A 22,730-nucleotide genomic window follows, 5' to 3' on the forward strand; every position below is an offset into this window, starting at 1 on the left:
AGATAAAATGTGGTACTTTGGAACTCTACATTCATAATTTGATGGTCCTTATTAAAAATGTTAGTGTACAAAATTAACTTTTAACTAATATGAATGGAATCACAAAGAAAACACCTATCGAAAGTAGTTCCACTATTAATTCATTCTCTTTTTTAATATCTTAGTACATACTTGGTAATATACTTAAGTACTAATTATTAAAGATAAAGCATATTCGACATCTTAAAGTTTTTGAGTTTTATCGCCAAAGAGTTTGGAGGCTGGAGTGCTCTACTCAAAAGGTGTTTTACAAATACAAATATCTTTATTGCAGACTACTATGGTCCATTGGTTAGTATTACATACTTACATAATTTTTTTTATGGTTAGTTAAAAAAAATCATATATTAAAATAAATATTTATCACTAAACTAAGTTTTGTAGAGCCGATATTGTTTGTAAGTTCCATCGAATATAATAGCTCTAGACGTAATATTGACCTCAAGACTCAAGCTTAAGAGGATTCCACACCGCCCTTTTTTCCATACAAACGCTGTCCCCTGTTTCCTCCCTGGATAATGCTAGTAGAGTTATAATTTTTTTCCTGAATATCTACGGCCACTAATACAATGTCCCTATGTTTTCTTTTTTTTATAATTTAATTATTAAATAAGATATGAACGTTCAAAAACCCAAAAAAATGGCCAGATTTTCCGCTGTGTTCAAACGTCCAGAAAACAGATTTGGCTAGATTATACAAAAAAAAGCAAAACATAGGAACACAGCTCAAGCCTTTTTTTAATCTTTAATGAAAAAAGTACTTAAATCGGTTAAGTTTTGGAGAAGGAATCAGGGGACAACGAATCGTTGATTTTCTGGATTTTCTGCAGTTGTCTCTATCGCGTTCTGCGGTATAGGCTTGAGGTAAGGGAGACAGCTATAGATATTACACGTACTTTTTTTTCATTTCTCTAGCCCCTGGTGTATCCTCTTAATTACCTGGGTATGTCGTAATACCATGGGTCTTAGTTCACGACCGCTTTGTTACGAGTTACGACACAATGACCAGATATTATGAGGCCACGGTCAAAACATTATTTGCTTTTTTATTGCTTTAATGGGTTCTATGAAAAGTCGTTTGAAGTCTATGTTTTAAGTTTTATACAGTGAACGTGAAAAGTAGGCCCCGGTTTTTAAAGTTTATAAAACTTTTTCATTAATGCACAGTGTCCATCCAATATCAAAATTATAGTCATTACATTTATTTTATATAAACGTACGTACGCTAAATAAAAATTTGTACAGGCAGAACTCTTTAGCTTTTTACTGACTTAAAGGAAACAAAAATTGTAGAGTACATTAAAATACATAATACAAATACCTGAGCCTTTTTGAGGTCTTAGTTTCTACTGTGATTTATTTACTGAAATAGTTAAATACACAGTACTAAAGTTACCAGTGCATTTAATTCTAATAAACTAAACTAGGTTAGTAGGCAGTAGGCAGTAAAGCTACTAAACTGATGAATTTATGGAAAGTCACACTAATACCCATTTCCTAGCATTTCTCGCTCTACAAATAGGTACATTATGCTGAACCGGTCGACGACCCCGGCGGCTTCTAAAAATATAAGGCTAGATTTAACTTTAGAAAATAACGGCTTTATAGGGGCTGGTGGTTTTTTGACAGAAGTTTGTTTGTTCACTAGCGCTTCTGATTGGCTTACGTTTAAGTTGACCAATCAGCCCTTAGATACCATAATCAACCACGATATTGAAAAGACACAGTCCGGTCAAAAATACATCTGAAACCGGCAAGTTCTAGTTTAGGTACATTGCAGTTTCCAAGCAATTTCGAAGGATTTACAAAACTCAATATACCACAATAAGCTGTTGATCACAACATTGTATTGGAAACGGTTTACAGTGTAGCAAAAGTGGAACGAGTGAATTACATAAATCACCCCAATGTTTACAAAGTTACAGCCTATTTTAGCGCGCATCTAAAATTGAAACTACCAAAATTATACCATCGCCTGAAATTGCTACGCAGTAAACTATTCCATATCAACATCGTCTTGTACTGAATATAGTTACTACTGAGTACTGAGTAATATTGCACTAAGGCGTCCTAAATCTTTTTTTAACATGGGGAAATGCTTTACGCATCCCCCAAATGCATTCATCATTATTTTTAGACATCAATGAGAAAAGTAACCATTTTTTGTAGCTAATTATCTCTCTGAAGTTTGGAGTGAAATAATGGTGCAAGCTAGATATTGACATTATATCCTGGAGATGTTGAAGTCCTAAGATGAACGAAGATCATCTTCGAACATGCTTGGTCCGCACACAATAGGTCGGCGGTCCGGATGCGGACCGCGGTCCGCCATTTGGTGACCCCTGCACTAAAGCGTCCTATCTCCTAGCGCTTCTTCTTATTTTGGAGTATACTCGAACCTATTGAAAAGTCTCGAAAAGGGCAAAATAGACTAATTGGCTAATCGAACAGGCCCAACTCAAAGCCTAAAAATTGAAGCCTTGAATTTCTTATAATAAATTAGGCATCCACTGTGAAAAAAACTACCCCTAAACAGTTTAATGATTTTCTTTTGTTTATTTATTCATATTTTATACTAGACACAAATTAGTACCTTAAGATAGCTCTTACTAACTTCTGTGACTCGCACAATAATTTGCTTGCTAGCAATCTAGTTACAAGTAATGCATCGTACTTTCAGCGATAGCCGTATCTTATCTCGGAGCATTCAACGTGATGTAGTGTCAATAACTGTCCAACAATTAGTGTCGACTGTCTCAACAATTAACGAGATGGCTATCTCACCTTCGCAGCAGTAAGGAAGTAGTACAACAACTATAATTTTATCAACAGATCGCGAATAGAACGGATCACGGTCGCGAGCCGGTGACTAAGCTACTTCGCGAAGGAATTCGGATATTTTTACGCCTTCATCAATGTTTTGTAATTGTTTTAACTTCTTAAATCTTGTCGATTTCGTTTCCTACAAATGACTCGTTCGTTGGACTGTCTTAAGTAATTTTAAATGAATCTACTTGTAAGGAACTTGCATGCGCAACTGTTTCTTGGAATTTTATTAATGTAAGATTTAAAAATATTTGTGATACTATATGAAGACTGCGAAGACTAAAATAAAAGTTATTACAAACAGTACAAAAATATGATTAACTAAACGTTATAAATGGTTTAAAAGCACTACAAATTTAAACAACCTTTCCATTTTCCTATTTAATTAGTGAGTCAATGATAAGAGATAAGCTGAAAACCTAATCAAAAGGAAAGCAGGTCACGTTACAAAGCATCATTGTTTGAGTATCTTTATTTGTTCATTGTTTCAACAACAAAGGGCTATTTCTTCTCGCGATTCATACCTATCTGCTTTATTCATATTGGCTTCTACAGTTTACCTTTATAATTACCTAGTACTGTTGTTATATTATAATTATGTCATTTATTAATTTTCTTAGTCGATTTCTAGTAATAATAATTAAAGCATCATTTTATAGCTTTTAAGAAAACGATATCTTTAAATGCCCATACACGGGACAATTTGTCGTTTCGATCGATCGTCAAGAAAATCGTCCAATCGATCTTTTGAACGTAAAATCTTTTGCGATATTGCTACACACGTACAATCTGTTGTTCGATTTTAACATCGAGGAGATAAATCGTTACGATAATAATTGTCCCGTGAATGGCCACCTTAAGATCTCTAGCTATTCAAAATGTTTGTATCTCTCTAGTATCGCTGCGAACCGTTTCGTCTCGTTTCGCTATGAACTGATCCCCGTGAATGATACTGTCATCAAAGTAGTCGTTTTTCGTTTGTTCTTTAACGAATAATCAAAGTTTATTGTCACTTTACAACGTCTCTTAATAACAATATGACGCAGAATCCTAAATCCCTTTGGTTTTGGCAAGTTATTTGATATATTCACGGAAAATTAAACCGCTAAAGCGCCGTGAAGTTTCGATGCTAAATTAGAATGATATTCAGATAAGACTTGTTCCGCGTGTCTTGGAAGTTTTCGGAGTATATTTTTGAATTCCACCGTCTCGTGAATGCCACATTAAGGGCAGGTGAAGTCGGTAAATCAGACAGATAGTGCTGTTTTGAAAAATTACTCCAACATGGTAATAACATCAAAGAAACTATGGAAATTATTAAGAAAATATAATGATGTAAGTAATATGAATGTATCAGGAAATATGTCACATGTTTTTATATTGTTATTGGCATACCTTCATGTTATTCGTGTGTTTATTGCTTCGGTTCGCAGGTTTCTAATTCCGTATTTTGGTAACCTTACCACAGAATAGATAATAGTACAAGACCTTACTTACAACGTAGCCTACAACTCTATAATTGTCAGTTTAAGTATGTTTTATATTGGCTGTCCAGTAAGCTGTACTCTAGTAGAAAATTAAAATAGTCAAAACTAAAGTAACACGCGTAACTATAATTTTAAACTTAACAAAATACAGTTGGAACTACAAATTTTTGCTCAAGTAACTCATGTTTACAAGAATATTTATTCTCTATCGATCACGAGCTATTAATCTTACCTACCTAATTATTGATATCTAGAGTAAATGTTATAAATAAACTTTATCAGATAACAGCAAAGTATTCAAACATTTGACCGTAGCCGTACCTAACATCAATGGCTTTATGAATGACTAGATGATGCCCGCAACTCCGTTGCGCCAAAACTCGTTTATCGCACGGGGACCGTACATTTTTTCGGAACAAAAAGTATCCTATGTCCTTTCCCGGGACTCGAAATATCTCCATGCTAAATTTCAGCAAAATCGGTTCAGCGGTTTGGGCGTGAAGAGGTAACAGACAGACACACTTTCACATTTATAATATTAGTATGGAAGTATGGATTCTTGATTGATGTTGATTTTTTCGATTGTTTTGTACGTATTAAAAAAAATTTTTGAAGGTTGAGTTCGCACCTACACCTGTTTCTTTACTACCTCTATAAGTATGTGATGAGGACTATGATGATAACTTTTGACGGTCTGACGGATTGACGTCACAAAATGGCGCCTACGTTCACGTTTGCCGTTAAATAATACAGTTCAAATGATTCCGAGTGTAAATAGAACGTTCTATGACATTATGATAGCAACAGATGTAACATTTGAAACGAAAATACAACATTTTTAGCGGGAGAGGTCGGTGCGTCAGTCGATTTATACAAAAAGCGCCCTGTCGCCTTCACCTTGGTGCGAATTCTGGTTTATAACATCGCGGTGACATCGTCCATGACACCCGTCGGCCGACACGAAAACTTACGTAAACTACCTGCTACCACCTAAATCCGAGGAAATTGCGTAAACCGACATCAAAGCGATAGTCTATTCTAGAAGCGAATCATACGAAAATACCCTCACGATCACGGCCGACTCACAGGTGTTTTGGTGGTCTTGGTGGACCGCCGCATGGTCTTGGTGGTGGTGACCGTTTCCACGGTCTCCTCCTCCTCCACGACCTCCGCATCGTCCTCGGGCTCCCCGCTCCAGCCACCGAAAAATTCCGACATGCTTTCCAAATTTTCCACTCGTTCACTCACAGAACACCACGAGACACATCACTCGGACAGTATCAATCGGAACTGGTCTCACACGCTCACTCTATCCCATATCATTGAATTTCTACGCGGATATTCGTAGCCCGGTATCGCGGCACTAATGCGCGGAGACGGGGCGCGGGCACTGTTGAACTTGCATGAATCCTACTGGAAAACTGAAATAAACGCGTCGAACAAAAAGCACCAGCCAAAACATTTCATATGCGCGATTATTATTAGTTGGACGGGCTATTCGGGAGAGACGACTGGAGCTTTTGTGAGATTCACCTATAAAAATAATATTTTTGTACTTTAAATTAAGACCCACTAAAATTGTTGGAGGTTACAATCATTTTCAAGTCTTAAAGAACTTCGAAGTTCTTGAAGATCTCTAGCTCTAACTCCGGAAACTCTGAATAGTGTGGGTGTCTAATGTCTATACTATCTCAATCGGGAAATTAATCATTCTGCCTACACACATTTCCCTGGGTAATTAACGTGAAGTGAAGCCTCAATTGCACCTTCTCGTTTGTGGTTTAAAATTTCTTAAATTTTTAATTGCTCTCAGACGTATTTCAACAAGTAGAATTATTTTCAGTATTTCCACAGAATACATATTAGTGGTATTTCGTTAATTAAGTATGTAAACAAAATATACCTATTATTAGCAACTCCTACTCCTGTTATTACTGTACTGTTCATAGAAAAATGATTTTTAATGCATTTTGCTTCATTTTTCCTACTTTCTGAAATGAGATTTTTGTTTACCTTTTATTTAATAATGAGTAAATCACACGCTCATTCCCATGAAATGTAGTGTTCCCCTTTTTAAATAGCGATACGAGATAGAAATAGTGTTTATTGTATACAGCCGTCCGAAACCGAGCCGGCGTAGGAGCCGACAGCTCCTCCACTTAATATAAATACCTCGCGATAAATCCGTACCGTATCACGGTGGAAAATCAACGCATTTTCTATCCTATTTTCCAGGTTAGAAAGTTCTTTTTTGAATGAGCTTCGGTGGCGAATTAAAAATCCAGTTACCTAGTCGTATTAGATAAAAGTGGACGTTGTAAAATTTCGTACGTAAACGCTACTACCACAATATATTACTAGTTACTGCTTATGGGAAACAAACTCTTATACAGGTATGCTATAAAGATTTCTTCTCATGCGTACAAAGAGCGAAAGGGTATGAAATGTTCGGTAAGCATACTTTAGCCAGTGAGCCAGTAGCCACGTGCAACAAGTAAATGAGTTGCATCTTTACTCTATTCTTTAGTACAACTAGTACTACATCAACGTCTTTCATAATAATTATTTATTATTATCTTCAAAGTATAGTTTTTAATATTATTATATAGAATATAATGTTAATAAGTAACCAGTTTCGTTTGTCATTCAACACTAGGTACGCGGGGACCACTTTGTTTATAAGATTAACCTTATAAACTATATTTTGTGGTCTTCAGATGAAGTCTGAAGACCACTATAAAGAAAGGTTCTAAAGGCCTATGGGGGATTTTGTATGGACCCCGTCCCCACCCTTCAACAGTCATGGGATGCATCTCGATTTGTTCACTGGGACCCAGAAGAGTAGAAAGTACCAGTGTCAGTTTTAAAATCAATGGGGTTTATTAAAAAAATAAACTTTTCTCCAAAAAAAAAGGTGTTTATTTTTTAACAAAAAAATACTTTTTTCTACAAACAAAAAGCATATCAGGATACCATAGTCAACAAGGAACCCTTATAGTTTCGGTCTGTCCGTCCGTCTGTGTGTCTGTCTGTCTCTCCGCGGTTTTTCTCAGAGACTAATAGGGCCTACAAAGCTGCAATTTGGCATGTATGCATATTATCTTAATTATGGCGACAAAATGGTATATAAAATCTTTTTTTTATGGTACCTCCCCAATCCCCATACACATCAAGCGGGGGTGATATTTTTTTTCCGCGTCCATCCTATCGTGTGGGGTGTCGTTGGGTACGTTTTTAAAAAATATTATTCAGAGTATTCAAAGATCATTTTCCGATTTGTTCCCAGATCTACTTGTGAAATATGAAGTTTTAAAGTGGAAAAAATCGTTAGAGTCCAGTGTCCCCCCCTTCCACTAGCTCAAATTATTTTAGCTCAGGTTTCAGGCTCAGGTTTAGCTGTTTAGCTCAGGTTGCTTCTGGAAATGTGGAAAAATTCGCGGGAGTAGGAGATATTATGCTGACTTTAAAGGAAAACTATCACGGCTAAGAAAACTTCATAAATAAGTAATTTAGTAATAGTCGATCAACTAAAAAAATGTATCAGAGGAAGTATAAAGAAACTTTTCGTTCAAATTCTTTTGAACGTAACTGAGATGGTATTATTGGTAGCGAAAAACACTTTACAAATGTACATTCATTGACCATACAAAAATTATCAAAAACTAGCGGTACTACAAAGCCCTATATTGCGCGTAACCCGATACGCACTATGGTGGTTTTTTTAATTTCATGTACAAACAAATGACGATTTAATTGAAGACAATAATATTAATATGATCTCCATATTTTAACACTATTTATTTGCACATTAAGGAAATGGGTATGTAAAAGAGAAAAAATAAAACCTAAGGCCGCGTCCCCATCAAACACGGCGCGGCATCGTCACCGTGCCACGATACGACGCCGCCACCGTGACACGTGACGCGTGTTCCGACTTCCGGTGCCACGAACAGTGCGCCGCTCCGTGGCCCATTTAGTTTGATTGAAATCTGACAATATTTCCACTACGCAACTTTGTTTGATACCTGTATTTCACATGCCTCGTTTAAGTTTGGAACGCCATTTTTCGCAAGTTTCACACTGAATAGAGGCGCTCGGTGCACCGTCACCGGGACACTGTGCGGCGTCGCACCGTCTCAGGGTGACGGCGTCGTGTCAAGGCACGATGACGACGCCGCGCCAAGTTTGATGGAATTGCACTGTAACCCCACGTATTTGACAGATGTCGCCATAGTAAAAAATTATCTATTCTAGTAGATCTTTCGAATGACACCTGTTTCTGCTCTGTTGGTTGGTGGGGACGTTTCTTCTCATAGTCCTTTGCCTAAATCCATCTAGACCAAATAATTTACAGCTTTCTTTTCATCTTGAGGGACTAGTTGTAAATTCAGTAATTATTTAATTATTTCAATACTATACTAGGCCCTAGTAGCATTGGAGGTTTTGTACAAAATGTGAATCATCTAGTATCATTATGCTTGTGCTTCATTAGCACAAATTATACAACAGGTTTTTGAATCAACTATATTTTGTTTTGTTTTTATTTTATTCAACAAAATTTTATCAAGATTTACATAATTTACATAGATTGTCCACAGTCCAGTGTTCCACAATAAAAATTCAATTATTTTAAGATACTCTGTGAAATCAAACTATTAACCAGTACCTATTTGAGCAAGTAAGGTATCCTGTAGCTTCGAGCTCGGTTAAAATAAAATAGTTAGGAAAGAGTTGTTCAGAACACTGAACAAAAACCGAGTTCTTCAATAGCTATGTCCATTGTCCACACTATGCAATTTCATCTTCAATTTTCGTCATCATCTTTTTATTCAACTTTCGTTTGGCATATTCAATAATTGAATCAAAATTCCACCCGCGGGCCGCGTTGGAAAGAAAAGTGTCATAGCGGAGGCATGCCTCACGTGCGATGTTGACTGCGCTATAACGCATGCCCTTGATTAACAAAAAAAGGCACAGTGTGGACAAAGCTAATAAGAACTACGCCTTGTCTTCTCAATGCCACATACACACATGTAATGAAACTACGCCTCACTTCGTAAGATGAACTGTTACTCGAGATGTATGCTTTTATAAGTATGCATATTGCATAGTATGTAGCTATATGCTGACAAATCAGAATAATTTACGTTTTTACAAAGCCTTTTTAGGTTTTAAAGGCCTCAACTTGGCTTCAACCACTTAGCCCCGAAAGTGTTAATGTTTAATCTTACCGAGCTAAAACAGCATCCATCCTCATGACGTCACTCACGTCTTACCTGCAATCACAATCAAGATTAGACGGATGTGCGAAACAGTTGGAATAGAAATAGAGCTTCGGGCGTCCTTGCCGCGAGCACGTGACATTGGTGACGTCACACCTGCTCACAAGTCAAAACTCACAGGTGTCATTATTTACCTTACATTGTACATTAAATATGAGTTACATACATTAATTGTACAGATTTAGGACGACGTTGGCCCTTGAGTGGAGCTTGAATAATTAATTTACTAGTTAGCATCATTTCAGTAGAAAAGTTCAATTATGGATTATTTAATTGAACTAAATTGAATCAATAACGGGTAGATATATCATTTCTTGACAGTTGGTCAGATCTACGATCAAAACAATTAGAATGTAGAGTGAAATGTTTATTATTTTTCTATTTTTCCCTATAATTTTGTATGTGTTTAAAGTACTTAACTATAAATCAGACGTGGTGAGACTTAATGGCATAATAATAATTAATTTATGTTTTATTATAAGTTGTAGACTGCCTGTTTTCAGAACTGAGAAAGCGTTTATTGTGTTTTAGAATTAAATAAATGTTTTTTCCGACTGGCAACAATACTTATATACTTCAATAAATAAAATAAATAAAAAACTCTTTATTCAAACCATTAATGAAACAAATCAGATACTTACAAAGAAGGAAAAAAAAACAGTTTGAAATGGCGGCCTTACTGCTGGAAGCAGTTTCTTCCAGGCAACCGTAAACTTAATTACTTAACAAAACAAATAACTGAAAACATTAATTAAAAACATAGATATAAAAAATAACAAAATGAGATACAATATATAATAAGATAAATAAATATTATACTTACTAGATAACACAAAGGAGAAAAATAATAAAATGGATCCAGAATAATAAAAACAGAACTATTTTCGAAATAGGGTTCAGTCGTTCATTCCGAGTGACATTGGGAGACAAAAATAGCACATTTCAAATTAAATTATTACACAGAGCTGGCGTGTTTACAATTAACAAGCTTTTTTGTTCACAAATTAATATATTTCACTAAATTAAATGAGCTGTTGCTGAAATATAAACGCTCTACATGCTACAAAATTTCAAGTGTTAATCTCGATTTAATTAGATAGAGGACAACGTTAAGTTACACCTTGTTATAAACACAGCGGGCAAACGAATAGGATCGCCTGATGGAAAGCGTAAATTCATATCCTTCAGTAAATTTTAAGTTAGTCGATTTATAAAACAGCAACCGCCTGGGCTGACGAAATTTCCTCGTAAGTGATATCAGATCTATGTTGTAGTCGCAATATAGTGATGTTTTTATAAAAATGGTATATTAAATAATTTCTTAAAGCTTTTATATTGAGCTTTTATTATGTAGAAATGTCACGGAACTTCGAGAGTCGTGTGCTTAATTATGTTTCCCATGTCTCTACGTTTACACTTTATTTGACAGTCTAGAAGCTGACGAAAAGTTGAGTTATTGGAAAGAAAACTGTTTTTAAATGCTTGAATAAATTATACAAACTTTTGACAGATATGAAATAGAGAAAGTGTGCATTGGCCATAAAGTTAATATACCTAGCGGAGTAGAAAAACAAAGGCCTGAGCAAGAGAGATGTCACTATCAGTAACACTGCGTGGTAAAAAGAGACGTGTGATACATGACAGCAGCACTCTTTTTTTGACGTCCAGTCAGCACGTGCCGCACGCTGACAATTTAATCTCATAGAAATCATGTTCAGTCATGCTTGTGTAAGTATATACGTACACATATTTTTACACACAGATGAAACCAATTTCGGTTTCGTTTGACAGTTCGAGATTGTTGCTCTATTCCGCTAGGTATATTAACTTTATGGCTTTGGCTATAGGTCGGTATTATTGCGGTATCATACAAAACCGACTTTAAATAACGCATGCAAACTTTAATTAATCATTTAGGTATTTCAAAAACGGAAATCGAATTTACCTTCAAAGAAATATATTCATAGGCAGATGGTGGAGTTACTTAATTTTTAACACGCTTTTATTAGCTCGTATGTATGTAACGAAATCTTTGAGCACGATTTTTATCCATTTCTAATAGTCTAAATAATTCCAAACTTTGCATACGTATTAAGAGCTAATAACAATACAATAATTTATTAATTTTTTTTATTATTTTTGAAAAAATAATAAAAAAACGTGTTTTTTTATTTTTTAAACTATTATTATTTATTATATTACGCTGTGTTTCGCCGAGTGAGTGAGTTTACCGGAGGCCCAATCCCCTACCCTATTCCATTTCCCTACCCTCCCCTATTACCCTATTCCCTCTTAAGAGGCCGGCAACACACTTGCAGCTCTTCTGATGCTGCGAGTGTCCATGGGCGACGGAAGTTGCTTTCCATCAGGAGACCCGTTTGCTCGTTAGCCCCCTTATTTCACTAAAAAAAAATTTTGGCGCAATGGAGTTGCGGTGTCATCTAGTACATTTTATAAAGAAAAAAATGCAAGAAAAAGTCTTAATTACTATTTATATTTAAGACGGTTTCGAGAAAATTTAATAAACTACATAATATAACTATGTAACCTCTGAAATAATTTTATAACAAGTATAAATGTAGAGAAGGATCATTATAATACTAATATTATTTAAACTTACAGAGTGTTTCTCGTAGCGACATCTATCTGAGACATGTTGAACTATAAGTACTAACTTTAGTCTGCAAATGCATAGTTGATTCATCCATGATAGCGAATAGCGATAAATAAACTGAATAAAGTATTACAGACATTAAAACTTTAAAATTTAAATAGCTACAAATTACTAAAAAAAATAATTCGCAGCTCTACCGTAGAATTTACAGTTTGCTACGCGGCGTAGGCCTTTTTGTGCTCTGGGTCTACGCCAAGTAGATTCGCACCCTTCAATATACGTCGTTTTAAAACCGAATATAATTCGCAAAAGAGCAAAATAGGACGCAAAATTCTTCAACACTTAATATGGTTTACTATCAAATATTAGTATAGTATTTCAAATTATATAGGTACGGATAAAACTTTAGAACAACACAAAGTGATATTCAAAAGCGATCATTACCTAGACGGAAGAACATACATCTATCAACAGGCGGCGCTGATATATCGGGACTTGCAACAAGTGCCAATAACCTCTCCATCTTCGATCGGAATTCCTGGTACGCCCAAACGTAAAGTGATGTAACCCGACGACACAAATAAATAATATTATAAGTTTTCCTAACATTGTAAAGGTCATTAGGATAATCATTCGTGCAAGATGTACGAACTAATTATGTACTAGGCTCGGTTCAGATGCATAAAGCTAATCAAGGTTAATACAGAAGCTTGTTTATAAAATAATGTGTTTCGATTTTAAATATATAAAAGACGAATTCACTGAAACTCTACATATTTTCTCGGGAAAGCAAAGATTTCCCCTAGTGTGGATTCATGCTTCTATTAAATTCATTATTCTTCTACTAAACGGCGAAGCTTTTCTTTACTCGAGGAACCCAAAAATGCCGTAAACGTGGGCTCACGTCACATTGCAATAGCGATCCAGCACAGGCTCATAGCATTTTGTAACTTCTAATCTGCCTCCCTGTAGTTTGTCAATGCTACAAAACTATTTCAGTAGTTTTAGATCCCGTTCTGTGCAAACAATATATATATTTTTTAAATTGCGTGGGATAAAATACGGTCGCCGTGACGTACATTATAAATGCAAAAGCCGATTATGGTATGTGATAAATTTTGGCCAGTATAGTGTAATTTGTCACGAGGTGACTGACGGCACGTGGCAATGGGACTAGGTCAACCTTCGTGGTATGCAGACACAAATCATGAATCAATGAGTTCATACAATCATACAATACTACGAACTTGTCAATTAATGATTTATGCAATTTACCTATAGTGTATTGACGCCAAGGTATAATAGGCTATCAATGATTTAAATTCAAATGTCTACGAGTATAATGCCAGAATGTTGTTCATACTATAAAGGTCTTATTAACGGTTCTAACATTCTGTCATAACAATGGCGTGCTATTAAATTAAATTTATGTAAAATTAATTAAGTAGTTTGATGCTACCGGTTCACAATTTTCTTATACATGATTATATTTTGTTTTGCTACACCGTAGTGTAGCTAAACAAGGCCCTTAAAACGAACACACAGTTTTGATCGAGTCATTGGTAGGCTTCGTTTTCGACCTAAAATATAACAGAATGCCCAATCTACTCAAATAAGGTAGTTCTCAAACTTTAAGCTATAAGCTTTGTAAATTATTTTTTACAAGAATTTATTTAATTTATCATCTTTTTGAAAATTTATTAAGTAGTCAGTGTTTTCATGTTACTTTGATATTATTTTTTTGTGATTTCAACGTGATATGCATCAACTTACATACAACAATATATTTTGAATATAAAAGCAATTCGGAATTCCTGAAAACTGGTAATACAACATAATATTACCGCGTAGCAAGTACAGTTCAACGTAAACTTTGATGGTGGTACAAACATATAAATGGGTCATAGATAAAAGTGACGAAACTGAAATGATGAAGCGTATCAAGTCTATTAATACCGGGGGCCTATTCCTGGCCTGTTGCATAATGCGACAACGGCTAATTTCAATTTGCAATTAAATCTTAGCCCACGACGCATCTATCGTTATTTATTTCGTACATCTACCGCTTGTCGCAGATAATTGGTTACTGGTAAAAGCTTATATCAGAATCGTAATTACTAGATAATTCTTCATATTTCAGTATTTAGTAGATAATTATTATGTACCTTCTATCTCTCTCTCTTTCTTTGGCTATAATAAGTATGTTAATAGTGTCGGTATGAATTAACTAATAAACACCAGGAAAACTATATATCTAAGACTAACATCGTGTATGAGCTTTGTATCACATTATTATCTTATATATAAAAATGGATGTTCAAATGTGTTAGTCGCGCTAAAACTCGAAAACGGCTGAACGGATTGGGCTAATTTTAGTCTTAAAATATTCGTAGAAGTCCAGGGAAGGTTTTAAAGTGACACGAAGTTCACCGGGACAGCTAGTAATGTTATATAATATGAGTAATTACATTAAAAATATAAAAAATTAGGACTACTCATCAATTCTTCGGAAGAAGCAAGAAAGTTTTATGATGCAAAAAATGCAGCTAAAGCTCTGTAATATTTTAATTCTCACCTAATAAATTGAAATTGTGCAACATCGAGACTAGAGAGTAGGCAGATATTTATACTACTTATTGATTAATTAGCCGCTGACACACGTATGAGTTTAATATTATAAATTGCGATGGTCCTAAAAATATTTTAATGATAATTCATGGGTTCAGGTTTAGGGGTCGAGGGAAATTTATTGATAACGGCCATTCTTATGCAATTCCCTGTAACAATAAGTTCAGGAAAAGATTTAGTAAGATTATTTTTGGTAAGCGACAATATTTGATAGCCCAAACCGCGGAACCGATTTTGCTGATATTTGCTTTTTATCCCTGAAAAATGCACGGTTCCCGCACGATAAACGAATTACGGTTAATCGACGATCAGCTGTACATCTAGTGTGGATATAATTTGCGCGAGTATTGTGATGATAACATTATATTCATTAAATATATCTTATATCTTTATTGGCTTTTAGGGCTTACAGGGCTTGCATACTATAATCATTATATTCCCTTAAAATATGAAGAAAGAAGTAATTAATAAGAATTGAGAGTTGTAATGCCTAGAAGTTTTTAAATTTTTTTCATCAGACTTGTCTCTTCATAGAATTGCCTATTAGTAGAATCATTTTGTGTGTTCTCTAATTGATTGGGTTTGCGCGCGTCACGTCAGCCGTTTTTATACAAAGTACATTGGCCGCCTGAGTCATTTAGGTCGGGTATAAACCACTGAACTACATGTGCACGCCACACCACCGCCCGCCACGGTCGTCGATTTTATATTTATTACGGCAATTAAACATCATAGAGCAAGAGCCTGCGATAGCCAGACCTTCCTCCGTTTCGTAAAGCTGAAAGTTTATCTGTTTGTGACCTTTACAGAGGTAAGAACGACCAGCAACTATACAGTTTCGGTCGCGGTCACTTTAGGAGGTATCCAGTTCTGAAGGTCTACCTGACCTTCCAGAAAGAGTAAAGCTCAATTTCATAGCTTATATTCTTCGCGGTAAGTGGAGGAATCTCATCAGTGCCGGTCATTTTGACAACTGCCTTAAACTTTCTTAAAGTTACCCTTACACCGTTAGACTTTGAGGGTGTCTAGGAGTGGGAAGCAACTGGCCATCAGCTGGCTCTTGGTCCATCAACTTTGTCATCTGCCAAAATGTAATTAGAGGAACGAGAATTAAGGATGAAATTATTAAGTAGCTTATGCTAGCTTTCTGGAATTTAACAGGCTAACGTTAAAACGAGAAATTCATTTTATTGACACCGCTACTAAATAGTTAATCTTTAGTGAAAAACCAGATAATATTATAATAAAAAATCAAATAATCTATTTATTATGTTACTTTTATTTATGTTAGCTTCTATTTCAAATTTACATCTTCATAAATTTTATTTAGATTATACCGACAGCCTCTCAACGTCTCAACCCCCAAGCGCCGACCACGATAACAGTAGAATAACAATAGATTTCCAAGAATCCGCGATCAAGGGACTAGGCGAGCAATTGTTTTATTTTCAATATCACGTATTGCGTAAATCGTAATATTATTGACCGTCTACGGTTGATATCGAACATCACGCGCCTTCAATCCAATTGTCAAATAAACTGTTCAATAAAATTTAAGCGTGATACATTTAGGCACCTTACTGGAAAATACCACCTTCTCCCTTGCCATCAGTCTGCGACTAGGTTTGCCAAAAAACCATCCACACTGCTGCCCTTGTGGATCTATGGTAGATCGTCTGGGTCACCATGGGCTTTCTTGCCAGCGGAGCGCTGGTCGTCTGTCGCGCCACGCAGCGCTGAATAATGTTGTTCGTCGTTATCTTGTCTCCATCTACGTCCCGGCTATTTTAGAGCCGAATGGTATTGCTCGTGATGGTGGCAAGAGACCCGACGGTTTAACACTAGTTCCATGGGAAGGTGGGAGGAGCTTGGTGTAGGACGCGACATGTGTCGACACACTGGCGGCCTCCTATTTACATGGAACTTCAGTGACGGCTGGTGCCGCTTGCGTTTGAAACGTTTGACCGGGGGGATGATATGAAAAAGTTTTTCAATCTTATATCATCCCGCCTCATAGAACGCACAGGTGACCAGAGGGCTGGAGCGTATTTTGCCCAGCGATTAAGCCTGGCAATGTAGCTAGCATTCTGGGCACTCTCCCTAAAGGCGGCAGTCTGGATGACAACCTTTTTTTATATTTAAACTGTTTTTTTACTTATTATTTCTATTTAGTTAGCTAGTTTTTATTTTAATTTAGTTTTATTGTATTAGTATATAATGGTTTTAATATTATCATAAAATAAATATTGATAGCGTGATATTGACAATAGAATTGCTCGTCTAGGCGGCCGGTAAGTTATAACAATTTAAAAGTTAAAAACAAAAGAAAACACTAATCTATATTTAGAGTTTAGAGCATAATTACGAATGAATTAACAACCCATCAGGCGTCACTGTGGAGCAAACATAGTACATAACATAATAATATTATTACACTTAATTTCGTCTCCACCATAATATGGAAAGCTACGGTGTTTTCAGCTTCTGAAAATTCTTCACTGAGTTCATTATCTGTCAATACCGCATTATCATCAGAAATGTACACGTTTCTGTGGAGTGTGGACCAGTCTTCATGCCAATTTATATCGTCACGATTTTTATTACGGTAATGATTGAGGTGACAGTAATAGATTTTTAAATGTATTGTAATATATCTTGAAATGCATTTACAATGTTTTGGATTTACTCCAAAAAATTGGAAAATACGTAACATCCGTAGCGAAGACTACAGTAAATACTAAAAAATAGGCCAAGTGCGAGTCGGACTCACGCACGTAGGATTCCTTACCATTATAGAGCAAATAGACCAAAAATTGTGTTGTTTGTATGGGAGCCCCCCTTAAATATTTATTTAATTTTATTATTAATTAAAGTACACATATAATTGAGGATTATGTAAAAATTTCAAGTGCCATTATTGATATCGAGCATAAAATTACAAAAAAATCACGTTTGTTGTATGGGAGCCCCCTTAAATAAAAAATTTATTTTGTTTTTAGTATTTGTTTTTATAGCGGCAACAGAAATACACAATCTGTAAAATTTTCAGATTTCTAGCTATAGCGGTTCTTGACATACAGCCTGAAGACAGACAGGCGAACGGACGGACGGACAGACGGACAGACATCGAAGTCTTAGTAATAGGGTCCCGTTTTTACCCTTTGGATACGGAACCCTAATAAGTCACAATGAATCTACGCAAGTGGCTTTCTTGATGGTTTAAAGTTTACAAGCATAAGTTTAATGTGACCACTAATTACTTAATTAACATTTGTTATTATCTACCTATTGATTATTTTCTTAGCATTTTAAAACGGGAACAAATATAATGACCACCAAAAAATACACTGATACCCTAAACTTGTTTACCAAAAAAAGATAATTAACACCAAAAAAATAAAGTCTAATATTGCAATACTACCAGCTATTTTAGTCATGACAACACTTCAAATTGTAATCGAACACCAAATATAGTAAATGATCACCAAATATAGTAAATGACCACCAAATATAGTAAATGATCACCAAATATAGTAAATGATCACTAAATATAGTAAATGATCACCAAATATAGTAAATGATCACCAAATCCTTGTGAGCAAATCAATGCGATATTTCTGTCCAAATAAATCACTACGATTGACAAAACATGTAAGCATAATATTATTAACAAAATAGTTGGCCAAGTGTGAGTCGGACATGGAGGGTTCCGTACCGTTATAGAACAAAATTAGACCTAAAATTGGGTTTTTGTATGGGAGCCCCTTTTAAATTATTTTTTATTATTATTATTACCTAATTATTGAAGTTAACATAATATAATCAAGGCCTTTGCGAAAATATCAACGTGCCTACCGGTTGCCATTATTGGTATCGAGCAAAAAAGGCCAAAAATAATAACGTTTGTTGTATGGGAGCCCCCCTTAAATAATAATGTTATTTTGTTTTAGTACTTTTTGTTATAGCGGCAACAGATATACATAATCTGTGAAATTTTTAGAAGTCTAGCTGGAGCGGTTCTTGAGATACAGCCTAGGCCCTAGAGAAAGACAGACGGACGGACAGACGAACAGACATCGAAGTCTCAGTAATAGAGTCCCGTTTTTAGGGTTTTGTATCCAAAGGGTACAAACGGGACTCTTTTACTAAGACTTCGATGTCTGTCTGTCCGTCTATCTGTCTTCTTCTCTTTAATAGGATATTTGCTAAATAAAAATATATTTGGTTATAAATTTATATTAAAATGCTAACGTATTATGTTGGTGATCGTTTACTACTTTTGGTTTAAGTAACAATGATTTATTTGGAGTCATTTTGCATAAATAGGATAGCGAGATAATAAATCTTTGGTGACCATTTTACATTAAAATGCTAGTATAATGTTGGTGATCATTTACTAATTTTGGTGATAATTTTACTTTAAAATGCTAGTATAATGTTGATGATCATTTACTAATTTTGGTGATCATTTACTTATTTTGGTGATCATTTACTATTGTTGGTTTTAAGATGTCAAATCTTTGGTTATCATTTTACATTAAAATGGTGGTCTGTATTTTCGTGATCGTTTACTATTTTTGTCTGTGAAATGTTACTATTTCTGGTGATCAGTTAATTATAAGCCTTTTAAAACTAGACTTAGCATAGGCTCTGAAAGAACGCTGGCCCATCATTAGGACGGGTTGCACCAGAGGCGTAGTTAAAGTTAAAGTTAAGGTTATCGTCAAATATGGCGTCCATAATGGACTTTTACTAGGGATTTGACTGTTCATTTGAGTTTTTGTTATGGTTAAAGTTTCAGTTATAGTTAAAGTAAGTTGGTGCAACCCACTCAAGTTTTAACTGTTTTAGATTTATTTACATAATAATTATAACTTTGTTTAGTTTTAGTACTTATACTTAAGGAAAATTGTATATTCATGGTTATTTATTTATTATTTTATTTATTTATAAAACATAAGATACGAGTAAATTACGCACGGACCCCTAAAGGGGAATGCTGATGCAGCCACACGTGCCCGGTCAACGCCATCGTCTTCGAGGAAACACATCAGCAGTTTCAGCATAACCGCGTTTTCGTAGTTATTCCGATTATATCAAAAAATTGTCATTCCATTCCGGTCTAGGATCGATCGCGGAACAATTATTGTAAATTAAATATAAGTTAGTTTTAATAAATTTCTTAAATAATTTTTGGTTTTTTTTGGAAGCCCAGGCTGCCGAATTCGTAATTGGCGCAGTCTACGGATACTTTCGGGGCTATCGCGATCGCATTTAAGAAGATTTCCGGGGTCTAGATTCGACACCGCGCGCGGTCGTTCTAGCTCTTGCTGTCCAGCATTCACCGAAGCATCGAACCTCAGGAGTAAGCAGCCGGGGCGCACTCAAACTACAGTGCAGCTTCAGAAAAAGCCAGAGAAGTCGACGAGTATGTGAGTACACTGATCTTTTTCTCATAAGTGTTGCTTTCCACGTCCAAAATTTTCCGTCCCACTAAAAATAGTGATAGGACCGCCTCCTCAAGGCAGGTACGTAGGGATAGCATATTAGATTTAAATCGTAATTTAGGAGAAAGCTCGAATCGCTCTCTACTAGATTATAGTGACGACGATAGTTTAAAATTAGATTTATTTTTTTATTCCGAGAGCTCAAATCGCTTTCAAGAAAATTTTGATCAAGATTTAATATTAATAAATTCAAGTAGTAGTAATTTAGATTTAAATAGTAGCATTTTAGGCTACGGTATTACAATGGATCCGGATACGATTTATAAGGCTCTTCGCCCGGTTCCCGAATTCGACGGGAATCCGAACATACTTACTAGATTCATCAGGATTTGTGATCAGATAGTTATTCAGTGTGTAAAAGATGGTCCAGAATACGAGTTATCTAATTTGTGCGTTATCAACGGTATTTTAAATAAGATTACCGGCCCTGCGGCTCGGACAATTAATTCAAACGGGATACCAGAAAATTGGTTAGGCATAAGGAACACCTTAATTAATAATTTTGCCGACCAGAGGGATGAAACCGCCCTCTATAACGACTTGGCTCTTGCTACACAGGGTAACGAAAGCCCGCAGGAATTTTACGACAGGTGCCAAAACCTTTTCAGTACCATAATGACGTACGTGTCCTTACATGAAACCTTAGCTACCACCGTGGAGGCTAAGCGAACATTATATAGAAAATTAACATTACAAGCGTACGTCCGGGGGTTGAAAGATCCTCTCGGCTCTCGCATAAGATGTATGAGACCCGAGACGATAGAAAAGGCGTTGGAATTTGTCCAGGACGAATTAAATGTAATGTACTTGCAGCAAAGAAATAATCCTCGTCCATCATCATCATCATTACCACCTTCACAAGCACAGATTAAATTACCTCCAGTTAATATTAATAATGTACCGCGAGCGTTACCAGGACCTAGTTGGCAGAAACCTGCATTCACACCGGCTTTTCAGCATCATCATAATATGCCGCAGCGACATCCGTTCCAACCGAGTAGAACGCAGCAAATGTTTAGAGCTCCCTTACCGAATTATAATCATGGATTTAGAATACCTCATAAAAATAATTTTTCACCTAATAATAACTCTGGGCCTAAACCTATGAGTGGAGTGAGTCATTTTGTCACTAAGCCCATGCCACCTAGAATCCCTGGCCATGATTGGCAAAAATTTGGGAATCCACCACCATCTAACTACTTTAAGAGTAGGGAAATGAATTACAATGAATTTTCTGACTACTACCCTGACTATAATTACTATGACCAACAGGAATATGACTATGACTATAATGACTATAATGACTGTAATGACTATGACGAACAACTTGCACTTGAACAATATAGTTATCAGTATTCTGAAAATTCACCAATATCGTATATAGACCATAACATACCTACAAATTCTAGCCCGACTCAGCACGTAGATAATTCAGCCCAGTCTAGCAAAAAACAGGATTTTCAGAAACACAAGGGTCGCACCGCACCCGAATAGAATTAAATTTACATTCAAAAAAAGAATTGCCGTATATACAGATTCACAATCCTCCTCTTAAATTTCTTATAGATACCGGGGCTAACCAATCATTTATAAGCCCCGAAGCTGTTCATAAATTTTTCCCACATTTGCCAAAAATATTCGATCCTTTTGAAGTTACAAATTCTCGCGTTACCAGCATACACGAACACTCTATTAAAATTCCTTCTTTTCCAGAATTTAATCAGGATAAAAATTTAAAACTTTTTATATATAAATTTCATAATTACTTTGATGGATTAATTGGATTAGATTTATTAGAAAATTGCAAAATTGATTTAAAAGATAATATTTTAATAACGGACAGCGCTAAATTACCACTTTTGAGATATCAATGTAGGAGAGATAATATAAGACAAGAAAATATCCCTGCAAATTCATCAAAACTTGTTAATATCCCAATTGACCACGACGACGGTGAAGTCTATATACCAGAACAATTTTTATGTAATTTTATTATTCACGAATGTATCACGACAGTTACTGACAAAACAGCAATAGTTGAGATAAAAAATTTGACAGACACTGACTCCGTAATTTCGTTTGATTCACCGACGCAAATTGACGTATGTAATATTGAATGTACTGAACCTGTTCAGGACCCGACTCGAGTTAAGAATGTTTTAGACCGACTTAGAACCGACCATTTGAACCCTGAAGAAAAAACTAATTTAGAGACTTTGTGTAAAAATTACGCTGACATATTTTACATAGAAGGAGAACCTTTGACATTTACTAATAAAATTAAACATTCTATAAAGACCCATGACGAAATACCAGTATATACTAAAAGCTATCGCTATCCATTTAT

At 35.5% G+C, this 22,730-nt stretch overlaps 1 protein-coding gene across 8 annotated transcripts in view; it reads right to left on the bottom strand.

The window, feature by feature from the left end:
* The window catches only part of LOC121726793 (tropomodulin-1), an 80,860-nt gene that overhangs the window by 43,864 nt on the left and 14,266 nt on the right, over positions 1–22,730 (bottom strand). For 3 of the 8 annotated variants that reach the window (XM_042114312.1, XM_042114311.1, XM_042114313.1), the window contains exon 1: positions 5,439–5,769. The exons of 1 other annotated variant lie outside the window; for it this stretch is intronic. In XM_042114312.1, coding sequence (XP_041970246.1) covers positions 5,439–5,570 — 132 coding nt within the window. In that variant the 5' untranslated portion in view covers positions 5,571–5,769. Of the gene's footprint in view, positions 1–5,438; positions 5,770–22,730 lie in introns of those variants that run through there. 4 more of the 8 variants (XM_042114317.1, XM_042114318.1, XM_042114310.1 and 1 more) reach the window with 3 other exon arrangements.

The sequence above is a fragment of the Aricia agestis genome, chromosome 5, assembly GCF_905147365.1.
Source record: "Aricia agestis chromosome 5, ilAriAges1.1, whole genome shotgun sequence".
Taxonomy (NCBI): Eukaryota; Metazoa; Arthropoda; class Insecta; order Lepidoptera; family Lycaenidae; genus Aricia; species Aricia agestis.